The following is a 27102-nucleotide window of genomic DNA, read 5'->3' on the forward strand; positions in this document are numbered from 1 at the left end:
TTCTTTTCTATTTTTCTGCTACTCTTTTTCTTTTTGCCTCTTCCTTCCTTCCTTCCTTCCTTCCTTCCTTCCTTCCTTCCTTCCTTCCTTCCTTCCTTCCTTCCTTCCTTCCTTCCTTCTCTTCTCTTCTCTTCTCTTCTCTTCTCTTCTCTTCTCTTCTGTTTTTCACTCTATTTTAGTTTGTATTAGTCTTATTCTTGTGTTTAAAAATTTTCAATAAAATTATATATATATAAAAAGGCCAATATAACCCTGGCTACAAAAAGATTGCATATCCAGTCCCAATCCAGCTTAGTTTTCATTGTCAGCCAGGTGCTGTCACCTTAAAATATACCCTATAAATAATTGATGATCAGTACAGATTTTAACATAGGCCTTAGTATTGTACAGTTGCACCTCTTCCTGGTAGCCTCATGTAGGGCACATTGCAATAGTCATATTTGTTCTTGGTTTGTCTTGACTACTTTATTTCAGGACCCTGGAATACTTAAGCAAGCACCTGGCACTTCTGGCATCCTTCAGCAGCATGACCAACATGCATACCAGGAACCTGGCTTTAGTGTGGGCACCTAATCTACTTAGGTATGATAAATGAACCTACTGTTTTGCTTCATCCTAAAGGCAATATTGAGACCATTAATGGAAATGTATAGGAATTGTATACGAAGGCACTTTCTGGACAAATCCAGCTGTGGGGAAAAGCATACAATCACATTTTGATGAGGGAGGTGAATCTGAGCATTTCCTTGTTCTCTTGTTTTCCCATTTTCATGGCCCTAAAAGCTGGTGAGGGCCATGAAAATATATATAGGTAACATATAATTAAGGTAACCATATTTTCTTGGAAAAAGTAAAGGACAAACTTGAAAAAGGGGCAAATCTGAAAGAGATTCCTAAAGATAAAAAAAATTAATTGCTTTACAAAGGAAAATTCAAGAGCAAAATAAAAACAGTACAAAAATGCATATTTTAATAAAATCCCTAAAATCAAGCAGCATATGTAAATTTATTTTAAAAAGGCAATTCAATTTCCATATTTTTCACATGAACGCGAAAGAGTTTATGTTAAGTGGTACCATTTGTATGGTAAAAGTTAAGTGACCAAAATAAAGGACGAAAATTAGTTTTTGAAAAATAAATAAATTTAAAGGACAGCTTTCTGAAATAAAAGATGTTTGGTCACTGCACATATAATATTAAACATACACTTAGTGTCATGTTCATGAGATATAATTTTTTCCTATCGAGATGTAAGGAGGTGAAAACTCTTTCAGTTTTTAACTAACTACAGTGTTATAGTGTACACATTCGCTTCTATTGGTAACTACAATGTTTTATTTAATTTGAACCAGGACCAATGGCCTTTTTAAAGTTATAGTTTTAAGAGACCAGAAGGAGAAACTGGGGTTTGAAGTCTGGTGATCTGGTCAAATAGGCCATGGCTGGAGAAGGGAACCAAGCCCCTTTTTTGAGCTTTTCTCAAAATTTGGTAAAACAATTGCTGAAAATTGGTGTAGTTCCACAGTATTTTGCAGTGGGACATGAAAATGGTATTGTAACTCCTAAAATAGGCTTTGTACAGTTTAAAAAACAAAGTCTCAGACACATCCCCTCCAAATTAGGAAAGGAACTACAAAATCCCAACTCTTTTTGTGTGTTTGTTGTAACCATGCCCATTTGTCAGATGCATCGGGTGTCCTCATCACAAGCTACAGGAGGGGATATACACATACACACACACTCACTGCTATGCTGTAGTTCCTAGTATTAGTTATAGCAATAATTCATGAAGAGTACTGGGCAAATCTGACACAGTATTTCTCTGTGCAAATTGAAATGAATTTGATTATGGAAGTACTATTGCACAGATCCACTTGTTTCAAGTAGTTTGGAAGCATAAGGTTCTTAGTAGAATTATCCATTGTGTGTATGTGACAATAACGTGTGAACTACTACTAAAAATGAGTCTGTCCAGGGATACCAGTCTGGTCAGCAAGATGCCTAAGGTTAGACCCTCAGAAAATACAAGGTAAAACATGTCCCTATCTTTGCACTGGATTATTGAACTGCTCTAAACCTTAATTCTGTCTCCTGCACAGTCCATCTACTTTTTTTGTGGTAGAAGTTTCACTTCTTTTCTAAATCTGGATCCCAAGGAGACATGAAAAGTAGTTGTACCTCCCTTACAAGGCTATCCTGTTGATGGAATCCCTTCTGAGTTTTATCTAGCACTCCAGCCATTAGCTTTACAAAGGATTGTATTGCCCAGAGATAATTTCTTCAGTAACACTTTGGCATGTCAAGATAAGAAAGAATTTATCTGCTTCTGCTTTTTGGGTAGGTGGGTGAAGTTGGAGCTGGAAGGAGAGATTATTTGGACCAAACCATTGATGTGATGAGAAACACAAAGCAGACTTTTTTTTTAAAGCACAAACTCACAAAATTCATCAAGTTGAATTGTGATGTTCTTTTCTGATGTTTTCCCCTCCTTTCCCACTTGATGTTTTGAAGTGATGGTTCTACTCAGAGATAAGTTTAAATCCTGTGGATCAGCTTGAGTTGCAGCAGCTCCAGCTGTAAGTAGAATTGCTACATTGATGCTCGGAATGTTGTCTAGAAAGTGGAACTCCTGGCTCATCTGCCCCTTGGCAAGGGTTGTTAAGTTCTGTTGTGGTAGGTAGGTAGAGTTCTGGAGTTCCTGGGGCATCCACACATTGCATCTATAATAATCTGCTGCATTAGAGGGAGGCTTCCTGTAAAACTAGATCTTGTGTTCACGTTAAAGTGCTTGCTATGCACTTTAAGGCTCTTGTCTTCGCTCATTGCTGTATAGAAATGGGACTTAAATTTCTGCCACTAGGCAGCAGCTTTAAGGTAGTGCAGCTCAGATAAGCATTTCATCAGAATGTTCTTTGAAGTAATCTGAAACAATCCTTGCTTGGGTATGCTGTTTATTTTTGCTGACATAATGTTGTTGGCTGAGATATGTTTCATGTTTGATTATGTCTTGTGCTATTCTATTTGTCTGGTCTGCTGTAAAACAATGGTACACTGTTGATTTATAACATTGCATCTTATCCTTCTTTTAGGAAGCTGAATATGACAACCAAGCATTTCCCTCCTCCACCCATTTTATCCCACTCAACAATACTGGATGCTTGTGCTTTAGTTTGGCCAGCTTTTAAAAAATGCTAACAGGATCAGCTGGAGTGAGGGGCCTGACGAGACAGAAAGTGCTGATTCCATAACTGGCATTTGCTTGATAAGGAAAGCAGCCATAGTGATCATTATCACTGACACCCCCACACCCCACTCCGGCTGATGTTGTTTGCCCTTTTAAGAAATGCCTTCACATTGGATATGATGTTAAATATCTTTCATCCTGAGAAATCTTTGCTAGCATAAGAATATATGCAGTGGGCTTCTTTTTGAAGAGAGATTTAACATGGAGCTCCTTGTTCCTAATTTGATATCTAACCATTGCACCATATTGGCTGTCTTTTAATTATCCTCCTAGGTGTAAGGAATTGGGGAGGTTGAAGGCTAGCACATCTTAAGGATACTATTTAGGGGAAGGATTATTAAAATTTCCATTACAAAGTTTGATAAAAGGCAGTGAAATCAATTGGAGTTTTTGTCACATTCTTTCAACCCCTGACTTAATGAGGTCTAGGGAAGGAGCTTGTTATATTGTGCTTCATCTTTGTCTGCAATATTTGTTGGTCTTCCTTTTATAAAGGCTTGCCAAAGACATTTTGCTAATTGAGCAAATCTCTGCACTAATCCATGTACAAAAAACCAATCTGGATAATTGAATCTGTTTAATGGGATGACTATTCCTGAGATTTCTTTTAGCTTACACTAGGATTGTTCTGGGATACATGTACCATTCATGAAACAGTTTTTCTTCTCAGCCATGATCCATTATCCAGCCTTTTGATTCCTCCCTTGCTGTCCTTCTAAAATCTATGTTTTGACTCTACCGTGTTGATTATTTTCACTTGTTTCACCCAAAAGAAGTGATAAAGAACTATGAGCTGAATACAGCCTGTGGAAGTTCCCTTTTAAGATTTTCTCCCGGGTTCAGACTCTTCTTTCTAGGCCAGGAAAAGGGGAAAATGCTCAATGAAAGACATATCGCAGTGTTTAAAGACTGCCTGCAGACTTCTGCTGCATTTTTGAAGAGTTCACTGCTCTCCAAGGCTTTGATTGATGTCTGTAAGGGTTGTCCCCTCTGTGCAGCACTTAAGCTCTAAAGCAGACTTTATCGACTCTAGCAGAGTATATCTTAAAATCTAATTGCTCTGGTTTTTGAGCAGGGAGAAGAATTTGGGAGTCTAAATGTGTGAACAGTGTATGAGTGAACAGAGGATACACGAGTGTGGTTCTAGGCCCAAACTATTTCTTTGCTTTATATTAGCTCTGTTAATTTGGGTCTATGGCTGCACCCACTCTGGCATGCAATCCCCAAAACATTTGTCTGGAGCCCATTTGAAACTGATTGTCTACCTTGACTTGCAGCATTTTGAAAGTGAGTAGTGCAGGTTCTTGTGATTGGCTTCATTTTGCTACCCAACAATATGATGGTATTGATGAAAATAGAAAGGTTCTTTGGACTAAAGGGATTAACTTCAGCCTCTATCTTTCTATAAACAAACTATGGTATGGCAACCTTGTTTTTATTTTAAATCTTTCATAGAGATCATGCTGTTTAAGATGTACCACATATAACTCAATGTATGTAATGTGTATATTTGGATTTGTATATGTATATAGTATAAGGAGAACAAGGTAATCAAAGGAATGGAAAACAAAAAGGCTTACAGTTAGATTGTGGATAAAATCTCTGCTGCTGTAACATAGTACTTTTGTTAGAAAGTTACAGACATGGCATTTTAGGAAGTTTAATTTTCTTGTTCATAAGCAGTGCCTTGGTGGTGTGATATTTCATTGTTCTTCCAACTGCTTCCCTGACTGTGGCTTAGGTCAAAGGAGATTGAGGCAGTGGGCTGCAATGGAGATGCAGCTTTTTTGGAAGTGCGAGTCCAACAGTTGGTGATAGAGTTTATATTGAACCATGTGGATGAGATCTTCAGTGACGACGTTTGTGTCAGGCCAAAGGAGAATGAAGGTAAGTCCTTCTCAACTATTTTCTGTATTTTGACTACATCTGCAGTGACCATTTCCAAATCCACCTGAACTCTTTTGGCCAATAAGCTTAGTTCTTCCCAGCACATAACCTATTTATATTGCTTTTCATTATTTAGGTCTCATGAAGTACTCATCCAGTGCACCTGAATCCCAATACTATTAAAAAAATAAAATAGAAGAAGGAAATGAAGCACATGAATATTTTTAAAAGTAGAATGTTTTGATATGACTAATCTAATATGAAGCCTGACTAATAGTGGACAAAAGTCTCCCATCTCAATTTGTAATTGATTTTGTCCTTTAAGACTTTTTTGAATTGCTTTCAGAACCATTAGTAAGCTTGGGAAGATCCAGCCTTTACAAGTCCCTCAATTTTTGCACAAAAGGAATAAAGAGCTAAAATCTTCAGAGTTTACATTGGGAAAAAAGTTCCAAATATTCTGGTTCATTGAAGATTGAACCATGGGGATTTAGGAAGAAGCCTCAGCTTTCATTATTCTCTTTTGTTGCTCATCCCTTTTGACCTTGCAACCTGGTTGCTTGGGAAAGCAAAAAGGGACCATGGAAAAGAGAAATCAACTGCAGGGAGAACTTGACTTGTGATTTCAGAACTTTGGCTCATCATTGACCCAGTTCATGTTGTTACAGTAACTCATCACCAAAAAAATGTATAGGAAGAGTCATGAGAGTATAGGAAGAGTCACTAAGTTAAATGTTTACCAACTATCGTAAATAGGCATTTTGATGGGCTGGTGGACACATTCAAATGTTGAGAGAATATTGCTGTCACTAATTAACTGCCATGCAGAGTTTGTCCATCCAATGGTAAGGTTGGGTATGGTCAGGCATAAAGTTTCCATTTAACAAAAGACAATAAAACTGGTGAGGTTGCCCTTACATCACTAGTGTCTCAAATATTCTCTGATCCCCGATTACCTTGGTCTTGTTCCTGAGCCAGTGGACATACTTCCAAACAAAGCACTGAATTACAATCTCCACATTAATTTTCGCTAAGAATATTGTGAGGACCAGAAACCTTCCTGGGGAAAAGAAATGATACTAGCAGCTGCCACCTTGATTTTCACTTTGTTGGTTTCCAGTATATCAAGTTTTGGATTAAAAGAGTATTTTTTAGGAAAAAAATGAAGTGAAGTATGGCAGGGAGTGTATCTTGTGCTAAGAAAGTTGTCTCAAACACATTACTATCCATGGATGTTATGTTATCTGTCCTTGTGCTAACTTGTTAACTAGAGCAGCCATCAAGCTGAAAAATCAGTTTAGAAGTAGATCTGCCCCATAACAATCTTAAAAAAGAAGAAGGTGTAAATAGTATGGGCTCATATGTTCCAGCTGCCATGTGGACAGGATGCTTTAAATTGTTCCTTTCTGGCAGCTGTTAATGGCAAAACATTCAGGTTAAGGGGGTTGTTTTCACCACATATCATGAGTAGTACCAAATAAAAGTTGCAGAGGTATTAGAAGACTTTCCCAGTCTCTCTTATAAACTGGTCCACATGAATATAACATGATAGAGGCTTTCAGAAGACACAATTTAAATGGTTTCTTTATAATAGTAATAACAAGATCCAAATATTATTTTAAATTAAATGAAATCATAAGATTTTTTCCTATCCATTCAGTTTTATTGTGTTTCACTTCGGTTTTATCTGGGTTTGCCTCCATTTTACTATAAAGGGTGTTTGGGAGTGAGCTTTCTTTGCCATGGCTTTTCTAGTATATCAATTAATAACACTGTTAATTACAAGAAATCCCAAAGTGCTAATATTGAAGCTGGGAAAGCTGTCTTTAACCATCAGGACTTTTGTTTTTTGAGTTCCAGGGTTGTAAGTTCCTACTTCCTGCTAACAATTGCAGTCCGTGTGGAATAAGAAAAGCAAAACAGTTTTCGGAACAAATTTCCCAAAATAATCTGGATGGGAGAGAAGAGTTGCTTCACCTTAAAAACTAGAAAAAGAGCTTAGTTTTCCCAAAGTTCAGCACAAATAACGACCCTCATGTTGAGAAGATGCATGCCAGAGCACTTTGGACTATGGCTGATGACCAAGGCACTGTTGGGGTGGAGGGCAGGGTGCTAGATTGAATTACTGGGAAAGAAGTGAATTTGTCCAAGAAGCACATTTGCAAACATTAATTTCACTGGGAAGGTTAATTCATTAAAGACCATGCTTGAGAGATCTATTGATGCCTTTCCATTTCTCTCTGCCATTCCCATCTTCCATCCCAAATTAGGCTAAGTTCTAATGTCTCCTCCTCCTGTTTTCCAGAGAATAAACCCGTGATGAAGAGCCTAACTCTGCCTTCCACCTCTCTGCCAATGAAGCTGGTGAGCTTGGAAGAAGCTCAGGCCCGAAGCCTCTCAGCCTGTCACCCTGCCCGCAAAGAACGAAGGGAGAACAGTTTGCCAGAAATTGTGCCAGTCACAGGCTCCTTTTTCCATACTGTCCTTGACCTACCAGACAGCAAGTAAGTGGTCCTTTTTTTTAGTATCTGAAAACTGAACACAAAAGGCAAATGAAAGAACATAGCATCCAAGGGTCTACCATTGTCTAACCCTGCTTCTTTGGTGCTCCAATGCATGTGGTTAGGTGCAATTGGTGTGGAGCCAATTTCACACCAACTATAATGGTGCGCAGCCAAGCACTATGAGAGAAACACTGTTTCTGCCCCACTCCATCACCCATTGATATCTTCCATTAATAAGCTTAGTGCAGTTTTGAGAGAAGGAACCATATTCCCCAGCACAGTATAGATACATCAGAACTTGGAATATGCGCTAAAAATATATAGACTTTCCCCCCTAATCCCTCAACATTGCTGTGAGAAGGATAATATCAAAGCCTGGTCAGTGTCAGTACCTCCAGTATCAGGCAGACAGATGGATATAGGATTAGCTTTTCTGCTTGGCTTCATTTCAAATGTTTGATCAAGAGGAGTGGAATTCAAAGACTTGAGGCACCTGTGATGAGACAGCCACCTACTGGTAACCTACTCCAATTGCACATGCAATGTCTATTTGAATCTTCATTCTTTATAATTGGGCTTATTTGTGTAGCATAGCTGATAAGTCTATATTTTACTCTTGTGCACAGTTCAGATACTATTGCAAGATGGCAAAAGAAGTTATGTGAGACTTATGCTATCCAGCCCCAATGGAATTGTCATCAGTGCTTTCTAGTTACTTAAATTTCTGTTGGCATACGGCATTTGACCATATTGCTATAACATGAATTATAGTCTGCACAGCCACATCTTTATAAAAGCAATAAACTTCTGAATCTCATGAAGCATTAGCACGACTGGCAGACTGTACTGAACTTTAGAGGCCTGAGATCAAATGTTATTTTACCCATAAATTCACTGGGTGGAGTTGGCCAGTCATGAAGGGCCATTTCCCGCATTATATATAATATCAACATATATCATTAATGGTGTCAGGGAAAGAAGTCATTTTCTGGGTCAAACTATCTTGCCTCTTGGCTGCTCTGATGGCAGGAACCTTCTATGTTTCAAACAAAAGTCTTCGCACCATCTGCCACCTGATCTTTTTTTAGCTGGAGATGGCAAGCCTGTTGAAAAGCAGTAAAATAAAATCTGAGAGGAAATGAAGGCAAATAAAAGTGACACATTAAACATTTATTAATCTTACTGTTAAGCATTGCTACTCATTTACTGATCTCTGATTTTATCTTTCAGGAGAAAATTATCCACGAAGTCCAAGAAATGGAAGTCCATTTTTAATCTGGGCCGGTCAGGTTCAGAAGCTAAGACTAAATTGAGCCGCAATGGGAGTGTGTTTGTTCGAGGACAGAAGATCTCTGGTAAAGACTCTCTATGGCCTTCATTAATGTAGCTTATCTTTTCCTCCTTAGCTTGCCCTTGCCCAGCAGAAAAACGTTCTAGCACTTTGCAAAAGATCATTCATGCTAATAAAGTTACAAGGATTAAAAGCCAGTATGAATGATGCTCGACAAGAGCATGGGGGAGATTGCATATTTAACCTCTTGCATCATACCAAGTATCAGTTCAGTAGGACAATGAAAGGCAGTCATAGTCCAAAGCCTATGAAATTCTTGTTGTGAATACTGTCTATTATTTTATTGTGTTGAACATGCATTTCTGAATTTACTGAATGCATGTGCAGGCAGAGGTCAAACGTGTGTCTGCTCAAGCTGTTACTAAGAATATGCCTATACCAGTCATTTTACTAAGGAGTCCCAGAACATGTGTCCACCTCATCTTGTCTGGTGTTTCTGATTAGAGTTCTTATGAGATAATCAGTATCTCATTAAAGAGATGTACTGGCTCCCCTCCAACAGTCCTTGCAGTACAAAGAAGATGCTATCACTATACATAGCTTTCAATTCTTGAAAGAAATATATTTATTAGCAGTTTCAGATAAGTATCTCACATGAAGGACAGGTGTCCAAACAGTTGTCACAATAAGAAAGGATGAGGAAAATAATCCAGCCTTGATTAACAGCCTAACACTGTTCCTAGGAAGAAGATGGCGGGCTCCTTGAATAAGAACAATGCACAATTATGGCTGTTTATGAATAAGCAGCTTAGGAAATCCTTGCAAAAATCATATCTCCATTTTGACAGATAAACATATTGAACAAAACCTGGCTTTTTTCATTGAGCTAAAAAAAAGTTAAGAAAGGCACTGCACCGCACTAATCTTGTACCTTGTTAGTTGGCGAGCCTTAGCTTTAACCATAGATTAAAGCTAGAGCTGTATGTATTCTCAGGATATTGAATAATTTTCTGCTTTGCAGCTGCACTTGTTAACAATTTTCATTTCCAACTGCAGTGTGTGGTTATATTTTAAACATGTTACATCCTTCCTTTCTACAGAAAAAGCAACCATTCGACCAGCTAAAAGCATGGACTCGCTGTGTTCACTTCCAGTAGAAGGTAAGGCTTGGTCAGTGTATATCAAATGCGGAGGAGTCAAGATCTGCTGATTCATTTGGGCATTTTTAGTAGCAGAAGCTGAATTTGTGTGGTTTTGATGGACATACTGTATATCTGTTTATATTAATCTGTTTATTTATTCAGAAAGTTTTGCAGACTTTATTGCATGCACATGCAGTCCTGTTCATAGAATCAGCAGGTTGGAAACCCACCAAAAAGTACTCAGTCCCCACTTGCCTTTCCCCATCATCTTCTTTTCCTTGATGAATTCATAGTTCAAGAAAAATAGTCAAGACTTTTACTATTGTTTAAGCAAAATTTCAGTTCCTTGAATAGGAGGAGTTCCTGTAAGGATACTCTGCTCAAAGCTTTATGCAGTCTGGGAGATCTGTAAATGTTATGAGCAACTTTCCAGTTTGTGTGGTAGCATCTTGCCAAGGCCATTTTCTTTGTGGAATTTATGAGATGAATAAGAATGAACTCTCCACAGTAACCCATGCTCTGGCAATCTCCTAGATTTCTGAGGTACACTCTGTCTGGAGCTGCTGTTGAAGATGGTTCAGAGTTTGCAATCTGTGCCAGAAGTAGTTACAAAATTGTAGACTACAGTAGTTCATTAGTGCAAGGCTACTTAATGTAAGTTCTTAAAGAGCTGCACAAGTCAGCTGTATCTGATCAAACCTAATTCAGAGGATTAATTTTAATATATAAAGCTGCAAATGGTTTAGGATTTGGTTACTTCTAGGAGTGCCTCTCCCTTTATTTTCATTCCTATAACATTAAATATCTTCTCAGAGAAGCCTTTTTTGGGGGTCATCCAATTACTAGAGGAAGACTGGATTCATAGGAGTGCCAACCACAACTGTAGAATATATTTTCCCTTAGAGATTAGATTGTTGCCAGTGCTGAGATTAGTTTTGGGTCTTGAATGAAGGAATCCTTTTCCACCAAGCTTTTTGATTGTTTTTTAATTAAAAATTGGGCCAGTATCAAAATACGCTGGTTGATCACTGATCGCTGATACTGGGTTTATTTTGATCACCATGGGAACATTTTTACAGTGAAAGGCTGGTTATCAGAAATTATATTTAAAAGTTATAATTATATCAAAATTATGCATTTATGCCATACAATCTAGAGAAAAACCCTATTGTTGTTATTACTACTTCACAAACATGTCTTGTGGCAAGATGTTGCTTTACTTATATCAAGAAATATCTTCTTAAGATATTGCCCTCAATACTGCAGCCTATGGGGGTAGGAGAGAAGGGGAATAGTGGGAGAGGGTTTTTTTTTCATATTTCTGGGGGGAAATCCACATTAACAGATTCAGAGATGGAGGGGGAGAGAGAGAATGGGGATATTGCAAATATGGATCCAGAAAAAGGAAGAGAGGAAAAATATATATATTCCTCTCATTTTCTTCCCTGTTTCACTCCCCCACACCAAGCTTTATATTTACATTCATCCTGTCCATCCTTTAAAATAATTTTATGGTAACTGTCTTTGTTTACTCCACATTCTGCTCAGCTGCTCCTCTCAGCCTGGAAAAAAAGATAGAGTTGAGAAGGAAGTGGAAAATAATCCCCTTCCCCCAAGTTTCTCTTTTAATAAATATACTTTTCCCTATCTCAATTTCCAAATGGATAGTAGCTAGAATCCATGATTGGGATACAGAATACAGATTTGCAGGTACAAAGGCAGGTCATGGTGAGTGCTTTTGAATTATGATTGTCATGGGGGAGAGCTTAGAAATAAATGCAGCCAGTGGTCTAACAGGAAATGGAATATTCTCTAGCAAGTATTGTGCAAGGAAAAAGCTCTCTTTAAGTCAGCTTGAATTGCCCCTACTCTCAACAGAACATTTACCATAGGATTATAGCATAGATGGAGTGGGACAAGGGATAAACCATGCATCATAATTTTACAACACAAAGCTTGTCACTTTTGTACTTGTGTTTGACATCTTGATGCAAGTATGAAAGGCCAGAGTTTGCATCATGATGTTGCAACACACTTCTCATCATTTTTTCATCACTGTGGTTTGTCCCAGGTGCCTATGCATAGGGTGTCCTGAAAGTTGGAATTTGCTGGACCAGTATAAAGATGGGACAGACTTTTGAAGGGAATATTAATCTCTCTCTGTGCTCTTGAAATACCCTGAAGAGCCTTATCTAGCCAAGAGTTCAAACAAACCTAGGATGAATAACCCATGGCATGCGGTCCTCAGATAATCTCTAGGTCCCCATTTTGTGCCCAAGATTGTCCATGTTCTATGATACCAATTCTGCTCCAAATGAGCACAATAGTTGTGTCAATCTACCATTCATTTTCTCTTTTAAAGCCCCTTTAGATTCTTCTTTCTCCTCTCCCCAAATCCGAGTGAGTCACTGCATCACCAGACATATGTCTATGGCCCTTGAAGACTAAAACAAAACCCCTCAACAGTTTAATAAACAATGTACAGCTCAGGCCAGAAAAAAGTTGCCCATCTATGAGAGCAGATTGGCAACATTCAGCTTTGCTTTCTTTCTTCCTTCCTTAGGAGATGATGAAAAAGGTCATTTCAAGCGCACAATCATGGCTGGAGGGTTTTTTGTTCCAGTGATGAAACCACGAGTGGGAGGACCTAGCAGCTCATTTGACCTCAGCAAACAGGACACGGAGTGGGATCTCAAAGGTGCCATGAAAGGAGCAGAGGGAGGAGTAGAGGACAATGGAGAGAATGATATTCCACGGCCAACTGAAACGAAACCACTTCCTGAGCAACTGAAGGTATTCCGGGCCATTGAAGACCCCGAGAATGAGCAGACTTCCCCAAAGACATGCCGTATGTTCTATACTTCAAATGATGGGATGTCCAAATTGGGATTCCATGGGACTCTATTCCCCCTGGAAGCATCCCCCCGACACCAACATAAAGCCTTGAACATCTCAGAGCCCTTTGCTGTCTCAGTGCCCCTTCGAGTATCTGCAGTCATCAGTATCAACAGTACACCTTGTCGCTTGCCTGTTAAAGACAAGGCGATCTTCTCTGGCCTTCAAGAATCTTCTTTTCTGGGAAAAGAAAGTGCTATCTCCTCAGTCCCTGAAGGTGACAGCCATGACCAATTAGAGCATATCACAGTCAAGGAAGAAAAGAAGGCTGAGTCCAAATCCATAACAGGTAAGCTTAGAATAGGGATGGGTAATGCTCTAGAGGATGTTGAACAGCTTGTCTCAAACCATGGCAAATGGTCAAGATTATGAGAGTTGCAGCCCAACAACATTTGGAAGCTGTTGTCTACCATGACTTAGAAAAGGCTGTAGTAATCTGTTTACAAAAGGGACCCCCAATGTGGGCGATAGAGACATATCTGAAATATTGACAGCATGTCATGGATATCCTTGCAAAATATTTGCCATGTGTGGGATTGGTTTTTCATAACGTTGCTCTCTTGGTGGGGGCATAAGCAGTTGCAAAGTGCTAGTTTACCTGAATAGTTATTTCTCTCTCTCTCTCTATCCATCCATTCCTTTTTTTTTCTTTTTTCTTTTGGCCAGTGAAGAATGAAAATCTAGATATATTACAGTGATTAAAATAAAATTGACAAAAGAAAAGAAAAACCAATTAACAGGAAAAGCAATCCTTATCATAATTATCAATAGCAATCCAAAATTGATTTAATCCTTCAAGCTTGTTGTTAAATCTAGACCATATAGCAACATATTGTGTCACCTTCTAATTTTTAGAATACAGAGACTTTTCAAAAATAGATATCAAACTTGTATCCTGGCTCCATTCTTTAAAATCAGGAAAAATCTTTCTTTTTCCAGTTACATAAAATTGTTAAAAATGTCATGTGGATCAGGGTGCCTGTTGGGACATATGGGTGACTTTGTATTGGGTATCCCAGGCTCTGAGGACGTTATAAAGAACTGGCTTGCAGTGATACAGTTGGAGTGATCTCTTTACAAAGAGAATCTCAATGGTCTGCTGAAATCAATTGCCAAAGAAGTTATTACATGCACTGGGAAGAAATGAAGACAGAAGCAAGTTTTTGAAAGGACAAGCTGAGGCAGAAAAGCATCAGACAAGGAATGGGTTAAGTTTCCCCAATTGCTTTCCTCTCTGAATCTGTTTTAATTAAAAAAATAAAACATAAAAAATCATAGTACAATATTTTATATGCCTATGACCAACACCTAGATTTGCTCTTAAATCAGATTACTGTAACATCCTCAATATCTGAAGCAGATGCTGGCAACACAGTGTCCAAGAGTGCCAGGGCATCTATTACATTCTAAAATTTCTATAAATGTTCCCCAAATAATATTTTAAATAATTAAATGGCCAAGGTTTTCAGAGATTCTGGTGTTCTCATTGAGACCTCAGTAAATTCTAGACTTCTTGTTAAAATCTCACAAGAACTCATTGTAAGACTGCAAAGCTAATGATCTGATGAAAATTTACACATTAAAAATATGTAGGTCACCACTCAAGATCTTATGGTAGCCCATATAGTTTGAAACTGTTAAAAACTCCACTCACTGCATTGTAGAGATGCTGGGATATTAAGGATCATGACTCCATGACAGAGCACATACTTTATATATGGAAAAGTATCCAGGTTCAATATGTGCAATTTCCAGGCAGGGATGGCAAAGATTGTGAATTTTTCAAGTGACACTTCATTTAGTGTAAAAAATATTGGAGAAGGAATAATCATTTGGCAAAATGTAGTTAGTTTCATGTATCTGCAGAGATCAGATTGGGGGGCATATTAGTATATAGAGAAGAAACCATGCCTTATTACATATAGTTACACTGCCAGGCACACTTACAGGGAACTGTTCAACTCACAGTCATGGTTGACCCCAAATTATCTGTCCTTATAGATAAAGTCAAATTGAGAAGTGCATAAATCCAGGGACAAAATAAAGATGGCTTACGTTCATATGTAGGATAGAAAATCATTTTCATTTTGAAAACCAGACATCCGTTTGTAGACTTCCTTTCCATGCTGTTTTTCTTTCTCTTCGCTTGTCCAAAGGAAAAGCACGTTAAGCATAAATTTTACTTTATGCAACAGATGTGAACATTTCCATTGGTTGTTCTATGCAGATTCATCTGAAGAAAGCTGTCTAATTAATTCTCTAAATTCCATAAATGCATGGACATTTATTGTTGGAGACACAGTTGAATATTGCCCCAGATGGAGTGTATATAATCTTATTGAAATTATGGCTAACTCTGTGTTGGATTGTGGCTAGACACTTCCACAGATCCATGAGAAACTTGAGGCTGTAACAATCTGTGTCTCCACAAGGTGGTTCATTACTTATTGTCACATGAGTCTTTAATCAACCTCTTGAAAGACTTTAACCACAGCTGATTTGGCTATCATAAAGAGGCCCTTTGATCTGTGAAGATTAAACACATCCATCCATTACAGTTTAGTAGGACTTCTATCTATGGGCTGCAAAAATCTGAAATTACACTAGCAGGCAACAAAGGGAGCTTTCTGTAGCTTTCAGCCCATATATGGTTGCCCAAGGGTTTAAAGCTACCATTTCCAATATGGTGCCCTCCAGATAACATTGGAACTATCATCATATCCAGACAGCATCATATTGAGGATGGTTGATTTAGAATAAGTTGACCTTTTAATCTATACTGTTTCTTGGTTTTGTTTTGATTGTTCTTTTTTTTTTTTCCTCTTGTAAGATTTGTATATCTCCTTTTTATTTTTGATATAGATTCTACTATTGAGGAAATAGCCATTGTTAAGAAGCTGGAATCTGTAAGTATCCCTCAACCAACAATCAACACTCAGGAGACAAAGAGTGGTGGCAACAACACTAGCCAACCTTTAAAAGATAAGCTCCCCCTGGAACAGAACCCCCTACTTATGATCCCTGCAAGCCAGCAGCAGACAGATAAAGCAAGTCAAGACCAGCTTGGGATTAAGAACATGCCAGAACAAATTTGCTGGCCACAGAAGGTGTCAGTAGATAAAGTAGAAGATAATTCACACCTAAAGGAGTTGGTAAGAAAAAGTATTGAAAATCTCCTTTTTGGATGTTGTGTTGTTTGACCATTTAACTATTTTGTGAAAAAGACACCAACTATTCTTTCCTCTACCAACTACCATTGTTGATACAGCCTTTGACACTGAACGTTTTCACACAGTGTGTTTCAGATTTGAACATATCCCAAACTGAATCAGGATGATTTGGACATAGTCAATAAATATGTAAATCAAACCAGAATTTGCCCAAAGCAGATTAATTTGCCTCTGAACTGTCTCTGGCTTTCACTAATGATTGAGAGTTTTATAGGTACTCAAAGACACTGCAATGTCTAAGAATCGATCTAAAGACAATCTGAAAACTCTATTTCCACAAAAAACAATCCTGCTATTCAGAAATTTTTCAGGTTACACAGTTAGGGACACTTCTGTCCCACCTGTAATTTTCTTAACATTTGTCAATTAAAACATAGAAATGTGTTGATCTGACTTTTATATAAGAAAGGTAAATAAAAATTCTGCAAATGTCATCCAGTTCTACAAATAAATACATTAGTCATGAGAATGTCCTCCCTAACATTTTTTTTGTTTTTTTTTACAAAAACCAAAAAAATCTCTGCACCTTTTTAAAAAATTAAACTGCCTTCATCTCCTAATAAACTACAACTTCAAAGAATTTTCATCCAATTAATTGAACAGAAAAAACCCCCCACAGCTGTTTGTTGATTTTTAGTGATAACCAGTAGGGGATTCAAATTTCCAGATCTCAAATTGGATTCAGTCCCCAAGAAGAACTGGGAGTTCTAAATGAATGAAAACCATTTGGAAAAAAAATTCTGAACTTATCACTTACTAATAAATCCCAGTCTTGCTTCCTTTGAGTCAAAAAGCTCCATAGGCCTTTCCTTTTCCTCTTCTCTTTTGGCCAGAAATGTAGCCGTAGCTGAATGTTAAAGTCAGATAATGCTGATCCCAAGTCTCTGGATGGAAAAATTCCTGGGAATCACATTAATGCCACTTTGAGGACCATAATGAAAATGATGGTTGTGATCCCAAGTTTTATGTTCCCTGCAAATAAATTTATCACTACTAAGCAACCAATTCATACTACTTTCTCTGAGTTGGATTTCCTTTGGGCATCTTTTCAAGATTATTTGGAAACTTCAGTTAGATTAAAATAGAGCTGCAACACTGGACTAACTAATATGAACCCTTGATGCCATTGCACTGACTGCTAGTTCATTTCCAGGCTTAAATCAAGGCTGCTGAGCTGATTTTTAAACCATTGCATGTCTTGAAAACAAAGTATCTCAAAGGATGTATTTGCCCAGATGGTTATGTCATCTTTGGAGTTCCTCCTCATCCAGGAGTCTTGCCAAGATGAGTGAGCCTGGTTAGCTACAAAGGAGAGGCCTTGTTTCTCTCCAAGGAGGCACATCTGACCCTCCCCTTAATTTACTGTCAAGGTCAAAACATTCTTCTTTTTATGAATCTTGTAAAAATATCTTTAATGGTAAGTGCTTGCATTGAGCTTGGCATAGTTGCTGTTAGATGTTTCGCAATATCTCTCCAGTGCTACTTATTAATTGTACTCTTACTGTTTCCTATTCTTACATTTTTAATAACTTCATAATCTTCCATGAAAATACCAGTTAGTGGGTAGGTTTGAAGTAAAATAAATAAATGAAAAACATTATCCATATTAATCAGCATTCACAGTTGATTTTCAGATACCTACACTTGCCCTAACACAGCTCATTGACCCCTCCATGAAGTTTCAGATTGTTCATTGACCTCAAACATTTATTATATGAAAATAATTTAATAAATACTACTTTTAATAGCACTACAAATAACAACAACAACAATGCATAGTCCCGTCAACTCTTGGGAGCTGATATTCACCACTTTGGGGAACCTTGCCCTAACAATTTTGTTTTTGTGCCTTTGAATCAATGTTGACTCCTGACGACTGTTTTCTTGGCAATATTTCGGAAGTGGTTTGCCATTGCCTCCTTCCTAGGGCTGAGAGAGAGTGATTGGCCCAAAGTCACCCAACTAGTTTCTTGCTCTAAGGTGGAACTAGAACTCATGACTCCCAGTTTCTGACCTGGTGCCCTACCATTACACTGAGCTGGCTCTCTGTGATGGAATGTATCTACAAAGAAGAGGGTGATGTGGGGGATAGCAACAGAGAGCAAGGTCACCAGGTAGGGAAAGGAGACAAGAGACAACACAGTCCACAGGGGGAGTGTGGGAAGTGAAAGAGGTTCAGGATAGCCACTCCCTAGAATCTCCCAGGGTATATCCACTAGTTGCAGTAGTATAGATTTAGTCTGGCAAGATTCTGTCTATATGATGTAAGCAAATAAAGGATCTGAACTCAACTGGATAGTTTCACTGTTGTTTCTTGGGCAGGGCTGACACTCTCTGCCCTAACAGTAGATTGAAATTATCCTCTTAGGACGTTATGCTAGTTGATATATTTCTGAGTTTGCCATAGTGTGATCTGTACAAGGGGGTCCTGTAATAAAATGTAGCAAGTTGTTGTTCCTGTTCATCAGTCATGTTCCAGAGTACTCCATTCTATTTTCCTGACCATTTTCAGTCCCATAACAGGCAGTCAAGATTCTGCAACCATAGAAAGTATTCAGTCCTAATTGTCCTGTTTCACATTCCACTCCCCTTTAGTGTTTTTCCCTAAGGTCTGGATTTCTTATTGTTCCTCCATGGGAAACAATCATCCTCAAAGCTCAGCACAAATTTTTCATAATGGTCAATTGGCAAATGGATTTTGCCACCATCTGAAGAATCATATGGATGGAATGTGAAAAATAGCTTGAGATAAGTCCCCATTCCCTTCACAATATTATACTGCAGACTCCTCCACTGAAGTGAAATGTGGGAAGAAACATGACTGATAAAGGCAATACTTGTTTCAACTATGATATTCATTACCACTAGATATGATGATGGCCACCAATGTAAGTGCGTTTTAAAAGGAGGAATAGCTAATTTACGGAGCTATCAGTAGTTATCAGTAACTACTAATTTTGTTGGCACCATATTGTCTCTAGAAACTCTTAAAATACCCAGCTGCTAAAGAGCAACAGTTGAAGAGGGCTGTCTTCCTGTTGTCATATTTGAGAGCTTCCCGGATACACCAGGTTAGTTATTGTGTGACACAGAATGCTGGAATAAAAAGGTCTTTGGCTTGTTCCAAAAAGTCTTATTATATGTTCTTAGCATGTTTCTAATTTCATAATTATCAAGATTAGAAACATGTTAGGGTGCCACATTTTATTAACTTTTGGCATTATAATATCTTCAAGCTTGCTCTTCACACTGACTTTGGGGAAGAGGCCATTGTGGAGTTTCAGATGATATAAATCCAAATCCACTAAGAATGCTATAGTTGATTAAAATGGTATATTACTTGCTAATTTATTTTCACTGTTTCATAGTTTTCAAATATGTGCCTCATTTTTAACATTTGGTTTCAAACAAAGCAGCATGAACAAATAGCAAGATTTCTTTCTTCAATGGATGAAAATTTCAGTTTAGCAAAGTTTACTTAGTGGGATTTGGGTGCATAGTGCATTTTAATGGAAAAGGATAAGGGAATATCTTTCAACAGAGCCTATGCTTAGCTGTTACTCTAAAACTTGTAAGAGGTTGGTTTTAAAAAGGGTCACAAGTTATAAAGAGGAGTTGTATGATCTAGATGGTTTCTCTTTTTCAGATTCTTGATAATCATTCCAATACTGTGATGAAACCACTGTGGCCAGAAATTCAACAAGAGCTGAAAATTGTTGAGTCTGAAGAGGAGTTTTCATTTGTTGGAAGTGCTCTGAAGACAGACCAGCAACAACAGGAGTTTAAATCTAGCCTTACGTCTATTGCGTCTTCAGAAACAAAGGGTTTAGCATGTAATTCTCTTCTGCTACCAACCCCCACCAAAGAGGAAAGCCTGATCGGAGGTCCATTGGCTACAGCTGACGTTCTCTCCAAAGAATCAAAAGATGTACAAGTTTGCAACTCTGAGCCATTCAGAAAGCAGAGTAGTGTTTCCTTCACCTCACTGAAGCTGCAAAATATTCCATGTTCAAAAAATTTTCTACAAGACGATGACACCAAAAATGATCTCACATCTCAGCCCCAAAACTGGAAGTTTCCATCAGAACTACAAGAAAACACAGCTTTATCAAGAGAGAATTCATCATATTCCAAAGAAAATATTTTAGAACAGCCAGAATGTGAAAGTAACAGTTGGCTTCTTCAAAAGGAGAAAGAAGTTGAAACAACAACCCAGTTAGAAAAAAGCAGTAACACGGATTCAGAGAGAGAAGACCTGGCCAATTCAAAGATTATACGTGGAGTTGGAGTTCCATGGGTCAAAGAGGGCAGAATGAATGATCACATTCAAAACTCTCTTGATCAACAGGAGGAAGATACATGGAGTGACCATGTCCAGAGTTTAGAACTGCTAGAACCATGGGAAGATCATCAGTGGGTCACGAGCCCCCTTCATTCTCCTACTTTGAAAGAAACTCAAGGAAAAGCACTTCAGGAGTTTCAGCCACAGAACCAAGGTATGGCCCACAGCCATTCTAAGAAACCATGTTTCAGTCGCAGTTTTTCTTTAGATAGTAAAGATTTTTTGAAGAGGCATTGGGCTATAGAAGTACCTTTTATAAATGCAGATGAGGAACAGCTTTGTGGTGACCTACAACCAGGAGTGAAGGAATATTCACAAGGACAGTGGAAAGAAAATCTCAAAGCTGAAGCCTGGCTGAATCGTTCAGAGAGAACTTCAAATTCACATGAAACAAGCATGAAATATCTAAGTCATGAAGCTGACTTTGAAGCAGCGGAGTTGCCCTCCAGCCATGAAGGATTGTATAGTGTTGCATCAGTTGAGAAGGAAGTGCTTAAAGATGAAGAAAGCCAAGAAAACATGAAATTAGATTCTCCTTTGTCACAATTTAATACTGGGTGCAGTTTATTAAATTCAAGCTGCACAGAAAAGCATGTATCTACTGTTCAGCAGAATGACAGACCTGAAGCTCCTGTCATGAAAGAACCATGTTCTGCTAAAGAGTTGCAGATCAATAAAGGTGAAGACATTCCATGTAAAGGAAAGCCAAGGCCCTCTTCTCTCAATCTGGATTCTGTCCTTCCACTTGCCAGCCTTTTTAATTTTGACGGCCTGTCTTTCCCCACTCCACCCAGGCACTTTCTCTGTGGGCAGAAAGAAGTTAAGTCCAGTGATTCTGCGCCATCCCTTCCTGTTGCTTGTCCAAGTGAAAATAAAGCTGACCTTTGGGGTTCACACTTTGATCCACAAGACTTAGACTTAGAATACATAATGATGGCTCATGCTACCACTGGTCGTCGTAATTCTGCTCCTGTAAGTGTTTCAGCAGTGAGAACATCTTTCATGGTCAAGATGTGTCAGGCTCGAGCTGTGCCAGTTATTCCACCAAAGATTCAATATACCCAAGTTCCCCAGCCTTTGCAGGCACAAAACCCCAACTGTAGAATCTCATTGGCATCAGAGAATAAAGAAACAGAAGTCAAGAAAAGTCAAATCAAGCCAATTCAAAAGGCTCAAGGTCAGCTGCAACTTCCAAAGATTCCACCACTTGATGGAATGGGAAAAGAAAATAACAGTACAGTCGTTATGGATTCAGCTGCAGCTAGAAAAGCAGAACCAGCTTTTTCCAATCATAACACCACCCAGGATGCACCAGTTCTTCGGCGAAAGAGAACCTCTGAAGGAGAAACAACTGGAGATAATCCACAGTCCTCAAAAATGGAGAGGCCATCTGGGGCTTTGAAACCTTCTTACAGATCTAGACCAGGAAGACCTCAGAGCCTTATTCTATTTAGTCCTCCCTTTCCTATCATGGACCATCCCTCTTCCTCTGCAGACTCTAGGGTGTTGTTGTCTCCCATAAGAAGCCCTACACAGACCCCTTCTCCAAGTCCAATTTCCAGTGATTTGTTAGGGGCAGCCTCAGAGGGTGTCACTCTTCAGAACAAGATGACTATTCCAAAGAATGGCCAAAGACTAGAGACGTCTACAAGTTGTTTTTACCAACCACAGAGGAGATCTGTAATTCTGGATGGAAGAAGTGGGCGTCAGATAGAATAATGCCTTTTCATACCTTTCATTTCTCTTCCCTGGTGGATGAGATAGTGGTAATATTGAGAACTATGAATATGATGGTGTTATTGTTAAATGCATACTACTAAAAAAGTAATTACTTGCTGGTTTCAACAATCCTTAATTTTATAGTTTGTCACATTTAATAGATGAAATTATCCCACAGGTGAAAGCAAAATTTTGCTGCAAGGAAAGGCAGAGATAAAACTTGTCTAGAAGTGCATTCCTTTATAAGACACTCTCATGCTTCAGCTTCCCACCAACAGTCACGAATCATCTCAGCAACTTATCCTCAGCTACTGTTCCTTTCCATGTTCTTGCTTATTGCCTCCCTATAATGTTGATTTGCCATTTAGTTGGGATTTTAGTCCAAGTATGTATTAAGACCAGCAGGCCTGCTCCATGTATCTATGTACAGACCTACAAGGAGCATTGTCATAAAAATAATGTGCATATCGGGCAGTCAAATAAGTGGTTAGAGAGTAATGTTGATGTGTTTGAGTGAAACCTATTTTGATAAGCTATTATTACTAAAAAAAACACCAATTATATCTTACATTTCTCTATAAGTTTTGGTGGACTTTAATATTGATTATAGAAGATTGTACAAATAGTCATACTGTATAAGATATCTGCTTTGTCAGCGATCGGAAAAACTAGTGATGTAATAGCAGGGATTGAACCAACTCCAAATCATTTTCAAACTCCTCTAGAAGCCCTCTTTTGCTAATCTCTGTGGCAGTGTCACTTTTGGTAGCTGCCAAATGGAGTGATAGGGCAGTCATAATAAGCTGCAATCCATTTATTGTAATGTTATAGTGTACTGATGTTTATTGAAGACATTACAGTAAGATTTTCTCTCCTCCAGTCCCGGGGTGGCTGCTTTGCAAATGAGATTGAATTTAAGTTTGCATTATCAGGTCAGTAAGTGGCATAAAGTAAATTTCAATTAGCAAATTAATTCCAGCCCAAATGTGTGGTTACAAGTCACTAAACCAGAATTAGAGGCCTGAAGATCTTTTAAGAGTGACTTAAATGTGTTACATTTCATTTTCTCATTGATTCGCAGCATTATAGCTTAGAGCCACATTTTCATAAAATACAGTTGAACTATAGCTAGGACAGAAGATATATAGACAAGTCACAATGTTGTGAATGTTGGTATCCATATAAGATGTTGAAGTAGCATGTACTGTAATTTCACTAACATATCCTTTGATACATGTACTTCTACCTAGAATTCCAACTTTGACTTTCAGAATAAGTTGCTTCACACTTATGAGGATCTTACTGGATGTTCCAAAACTCATGAAGTCTATTATGAATCCTTGTTTTTTGCTTTGCAATAAAATATATGTAAGACAGTTTGAAATACTAGAGAAAGAGTACAGGCAGTTCTAAAATATTTTGCTTCTGCTCTGTTTATAACAGAGGAAAGAGTGACAGCCTTTGTTTTGCACATGGTTATTAGCATAAAACCATATTCCTGAGTTAATCAGAGAGAAATTCAGCTGAAGACAACTGGGATGCTATGCATTTTTAAGATTCATTTAGAGAATAAATCAGTTTCTCCATTTGGGGAACTATGGGACAAGAGGATCTGCTTTTTGCATCCTTGGGTTTGGTCATGGCTCAGTATGCCACTTGTAAGAGCTGGAAAAGAAGGGAAAGGAAAAGCAAAGGGTGGATTATTTTTCCTGTCCTGTAATGCCTAAGGAAAGAAGGAGGAGCATTATGGGCTGTCATTTTTGGTGAAAGAAAGAATAGGCTAGTAGAAGAGTGAAACAGAGTCCTGAATTAGAAGGAAAGTTGTTCGTACATTATATCATTCCTGGGATAACAAAGAGAATTCACTTGTCATTGAATGGTATCTAAAGAGGAAGAAAGATTTGCAGAAGTCACCTATGGAAGGGTTTGTTCTTTTGCCTAAGTAAAACCTAGGATTTGCTTTAAGCATGGTATATTGACTGTTTTTCTATGAACAAAGGCATTTTCTAAAACAGTATTCCAGTATGTTAGGACTGGTTGCACATACAGTTTATATGTGGAAGGAGCAGAAAGTGAGTATTTCTCAAAGTGCTGGCTTAAAAAAAGATTCAGTCCAAATCTTATAGCTAGCCTTTCTTTCCTTCAGATTCTAAAATAGCTGTACTAATTAATGTTGTAATTAAAAAAAAAAATCCCTTCTCACCCCTATAGGTGGTATGTATTTTCCTCAATCGTGGGTCCTCTACCAGAGGCTTGGGAGTTTGAGGGCTCCTCACAGTACCTTAGCTGTTCCTAGCACTGCACTCTTCTGGACAGAGAGCTCTGATGTTGTTCCTGGGATCTGTTGAAGCCATTCTCCCAGCTTAGGAGTACAGCCCCCAGTGCTCCTACCACCACTGGGACCACTTTAGCCTTTACTTTCCACATCCTCTTTAGTTCTTCCTTCAGGCCCTGGTACTTCTCCAGCTTCTCATACTCCTTCTTCCCGATGTTGCTGTCACTTGGCACCGCTCCATCTATCACCACTGCTGTCTTCTGGTCCTTGTCTACTACCACTATGTCTGGTTGATTGGCCAATACTGTACCTGCCTATCCATCTGGATCTTGAAGTCCCACAGGATCTTAGCCTGTTATTCTCCATGACAAATTACACACACACACATGTGTGTGTGTGTGTGTAATTTAAGACTTAAGGACCTGTCTCTAAGCAGCAGTGCATCTCTGAATCTTGGATAGAGCCAATGTTTAGAAATTAGGCTTTGTTGTAAACTCTTGTACAGGTTTCCCAGACTTTTGATAGAGAAAGAACTAGTATGATCACCAATTGCTTCATCCCACTAACCATGGAGTCTCTCTCTCCCAATCTTTTTTCCTGCAATTGTTCTTAATATCAGTACAGGACCTTACCAACTATTGCTAAGCATATCTGAAACAGATCTCACTTAAAAAAGTAAATCTGCAAATTATCTCATTAAAAATGTGCCTGTGGTGGTAAGTGGTGGTTTTTATGAAATGAGAGATCAGAACAAGAAGGTAGGAAGATGCTTGTACACCACTTTGCATTCTTAGCACTGTTTTTGCTCTAATTTCTTGTCATATTCATTACTTGGGAATGAATAAATATATATGTATACGTATATAAAAAAACTCAGCTGAGATTGGGGAACCCCCAGGCAAATCTTTAACTTAAAACTGATGGAATTCTTCTTCCATTGTGCTCTAAATTAGGATGCATAACTTTTGGGGGTGGAGGGAAAGGCAAGGGCTGCACTTGGTTTTTTAGTGGCATGCTGAGGGCAACACTCCAGAAGTTAGATCAAGGATAAAAAATAAAATTGATTTCATTTAATTCAAAAGTGAATTTAATTAAGATTTTGTCGCATGTATTAAATGCAGAAATGTTCCCATGCATTTGATAGTTCTCCCCCTTCTTTCATAGTAATAATTACAGCATGTTGGCAACTTTTGAAGGGGCACATCCACTGTAGTCAAGGCTTTCAAGTGCCATGTACGGCTGCAAGGTCTCAAGCTGTGCAACTCTGCTGTATATGAAAAATGCTGTATGGCATGTTAATTGTTTATAACACTTGTAACTGTAATTCTTTAAGATACAAGTATACTTTTTTTGTCATTTCGTTTCTGATACTTTTATTAAAAAACACACACACAAATTTGAGATAAGGATACATCCCTGTTCCTTCCCTCCCCTTTCCCCCGAAAAGAAATGATGATCAGTTCTTCCTGTTGCTTTCAATTTGAGAGTGGGGGGACCAAGTCTGTTAATGTGAGGTCTAGGCTTTGTATGAATGTGTTGAATTTCATTTAATCATCATGATGGATATTGTTTTTATGAGTGCTGCTCCTCTGTTTTAGTGCTTTCATCACTTGGAAATTTTGCCAAGTCTCAACCATGAGATTAAACTGGAGTTTTTATAAAACACATTTGTGTCTCAGTGTTGTTTTGGCAATGTACATATTTACTGGGCTCTTGATGAGAACAAAGGATGTTTACTTTTATCATTTCTACTGTGGTATTCCTTACTTGATTAGTTAAACTAGGGATGGAAAACCTGTGAACTCTCCAGATGCTTCTGAAATTCAATTTTGAAAAGACCCAGTTAACATAAAAAGTGGTGAGGAATCTTGGTGAGGAATCATTCAGCAATATGGAGGGCTACAGGTTCTCCATCTTTGAACTAGCCCCAAGCATTAAGAATGTTCTTCACCATCACAGATTTTATTATACAAGATGTTGTTAAGGAACCCTTTAAAGAAATTGAGAGAATGTACATTTTTATAAAAATTGTGTTTTTTTTTAAAGTTAAAGTTAAGAAGCATTCTCTTAGAACTAAGCTGGAATGTGGGAGTCTTCCTTTAAAACAAGTAATCCTTTTCAAAATGGAGACCACTTCCATTTGAGTGGTTTAATCTAAGGTGGGTGACACAACTGTCTATAGAGCAGAAAATATTTGATTTTGTTTTTCAAGTGATTCACAACAAAATATAATGGTGTAGCACCATTAAGCTGCCTTTCTAGAGGGAGACCTTGTGCTCTGATTTGTGATGTAGCTGTGTAGCTAAATCCAGTTATATAGCAATGTTATTGTCCAGTTACTTACATGAGAGTGTTAATCCAGTTACTTCCATGACAATATTATGCAATCCTATGGCTTTTCTGGTCCCTTTTAGAAGAACAAAGTCATCTCATTCTCAGCTGAAAACTACTCTTTGGAGCAGATTTATACTCCAGGAAGTTGACTGAACTACTCCATGCAGCCGTCTAGGTGGCTTATGACATATAGGTGGCTCATCTGCCTTTGGGAAGCAATCAAAACATAAGAGATCACC

General features: G+C 38.2%; 1 protein-coding gene across 1 annotated transcript in view; it reads left to right on the forward strand.

Annotated features, from left to right (window-relative positions):
• ARHGAP31 (Rho GTPase activating protein 31) overlaps nucleotides 1-26194 on the forward strand; it is a 91094-nt gene extending 64900 nt beyond the window's left edge. The window contains exons 5-12 of the mRNA XM_088140748.1: nucleotides 475-582; nucleotides 4986-5131; nucleotides 7437-7635; nucleotides 8866-8990; nucleotides 10027-10086; nucleotides 12632-13252; nucleotides 15826-16115; nucleotides 19840-26194. Coding sequence (XP_087996874.1) covers nucleotides 475-582; nucleotides 4986-5131; nucleotides 7437-7635; nucleotides 8866-8990; nucleotides 10027-10086; nucleotides 12632-13252; nucleotides 15826-16115; nucleotides 19840-22254 — 3964 coding nt within the window. The 3' untranslated portion in view covers nucleotides 22255-26194. The remainder of the gene's footprint in view (nucleotides 1-474; nucleotides 583-4985; nucleotides 5132-7436; nucleotides 7636-8865; nucleotides 8991-10026; nucleotides 10087-12631; nucleotides 13253-15825; nucleotides 16116-19839) is intronic.
• Nucleotides 26195-27102: the final 908 nt, after the last annotated feature.

This window comes from Python bivittatus, unplaced genomic scaffold, assembly GCF_059951505.1.
Source record: "Python bivittatus isolate LINGU-HERP-01145 unplaced genomic scaffold, Pbiv_v1 ctg000340_np1212, whole genome shotgun sequence".
Lineage (NCBI taxonomy): Eukaryota > Metazoa > Chordata > Lepidosauria > Squamata > Pythonidae > Python > Python bivittatus.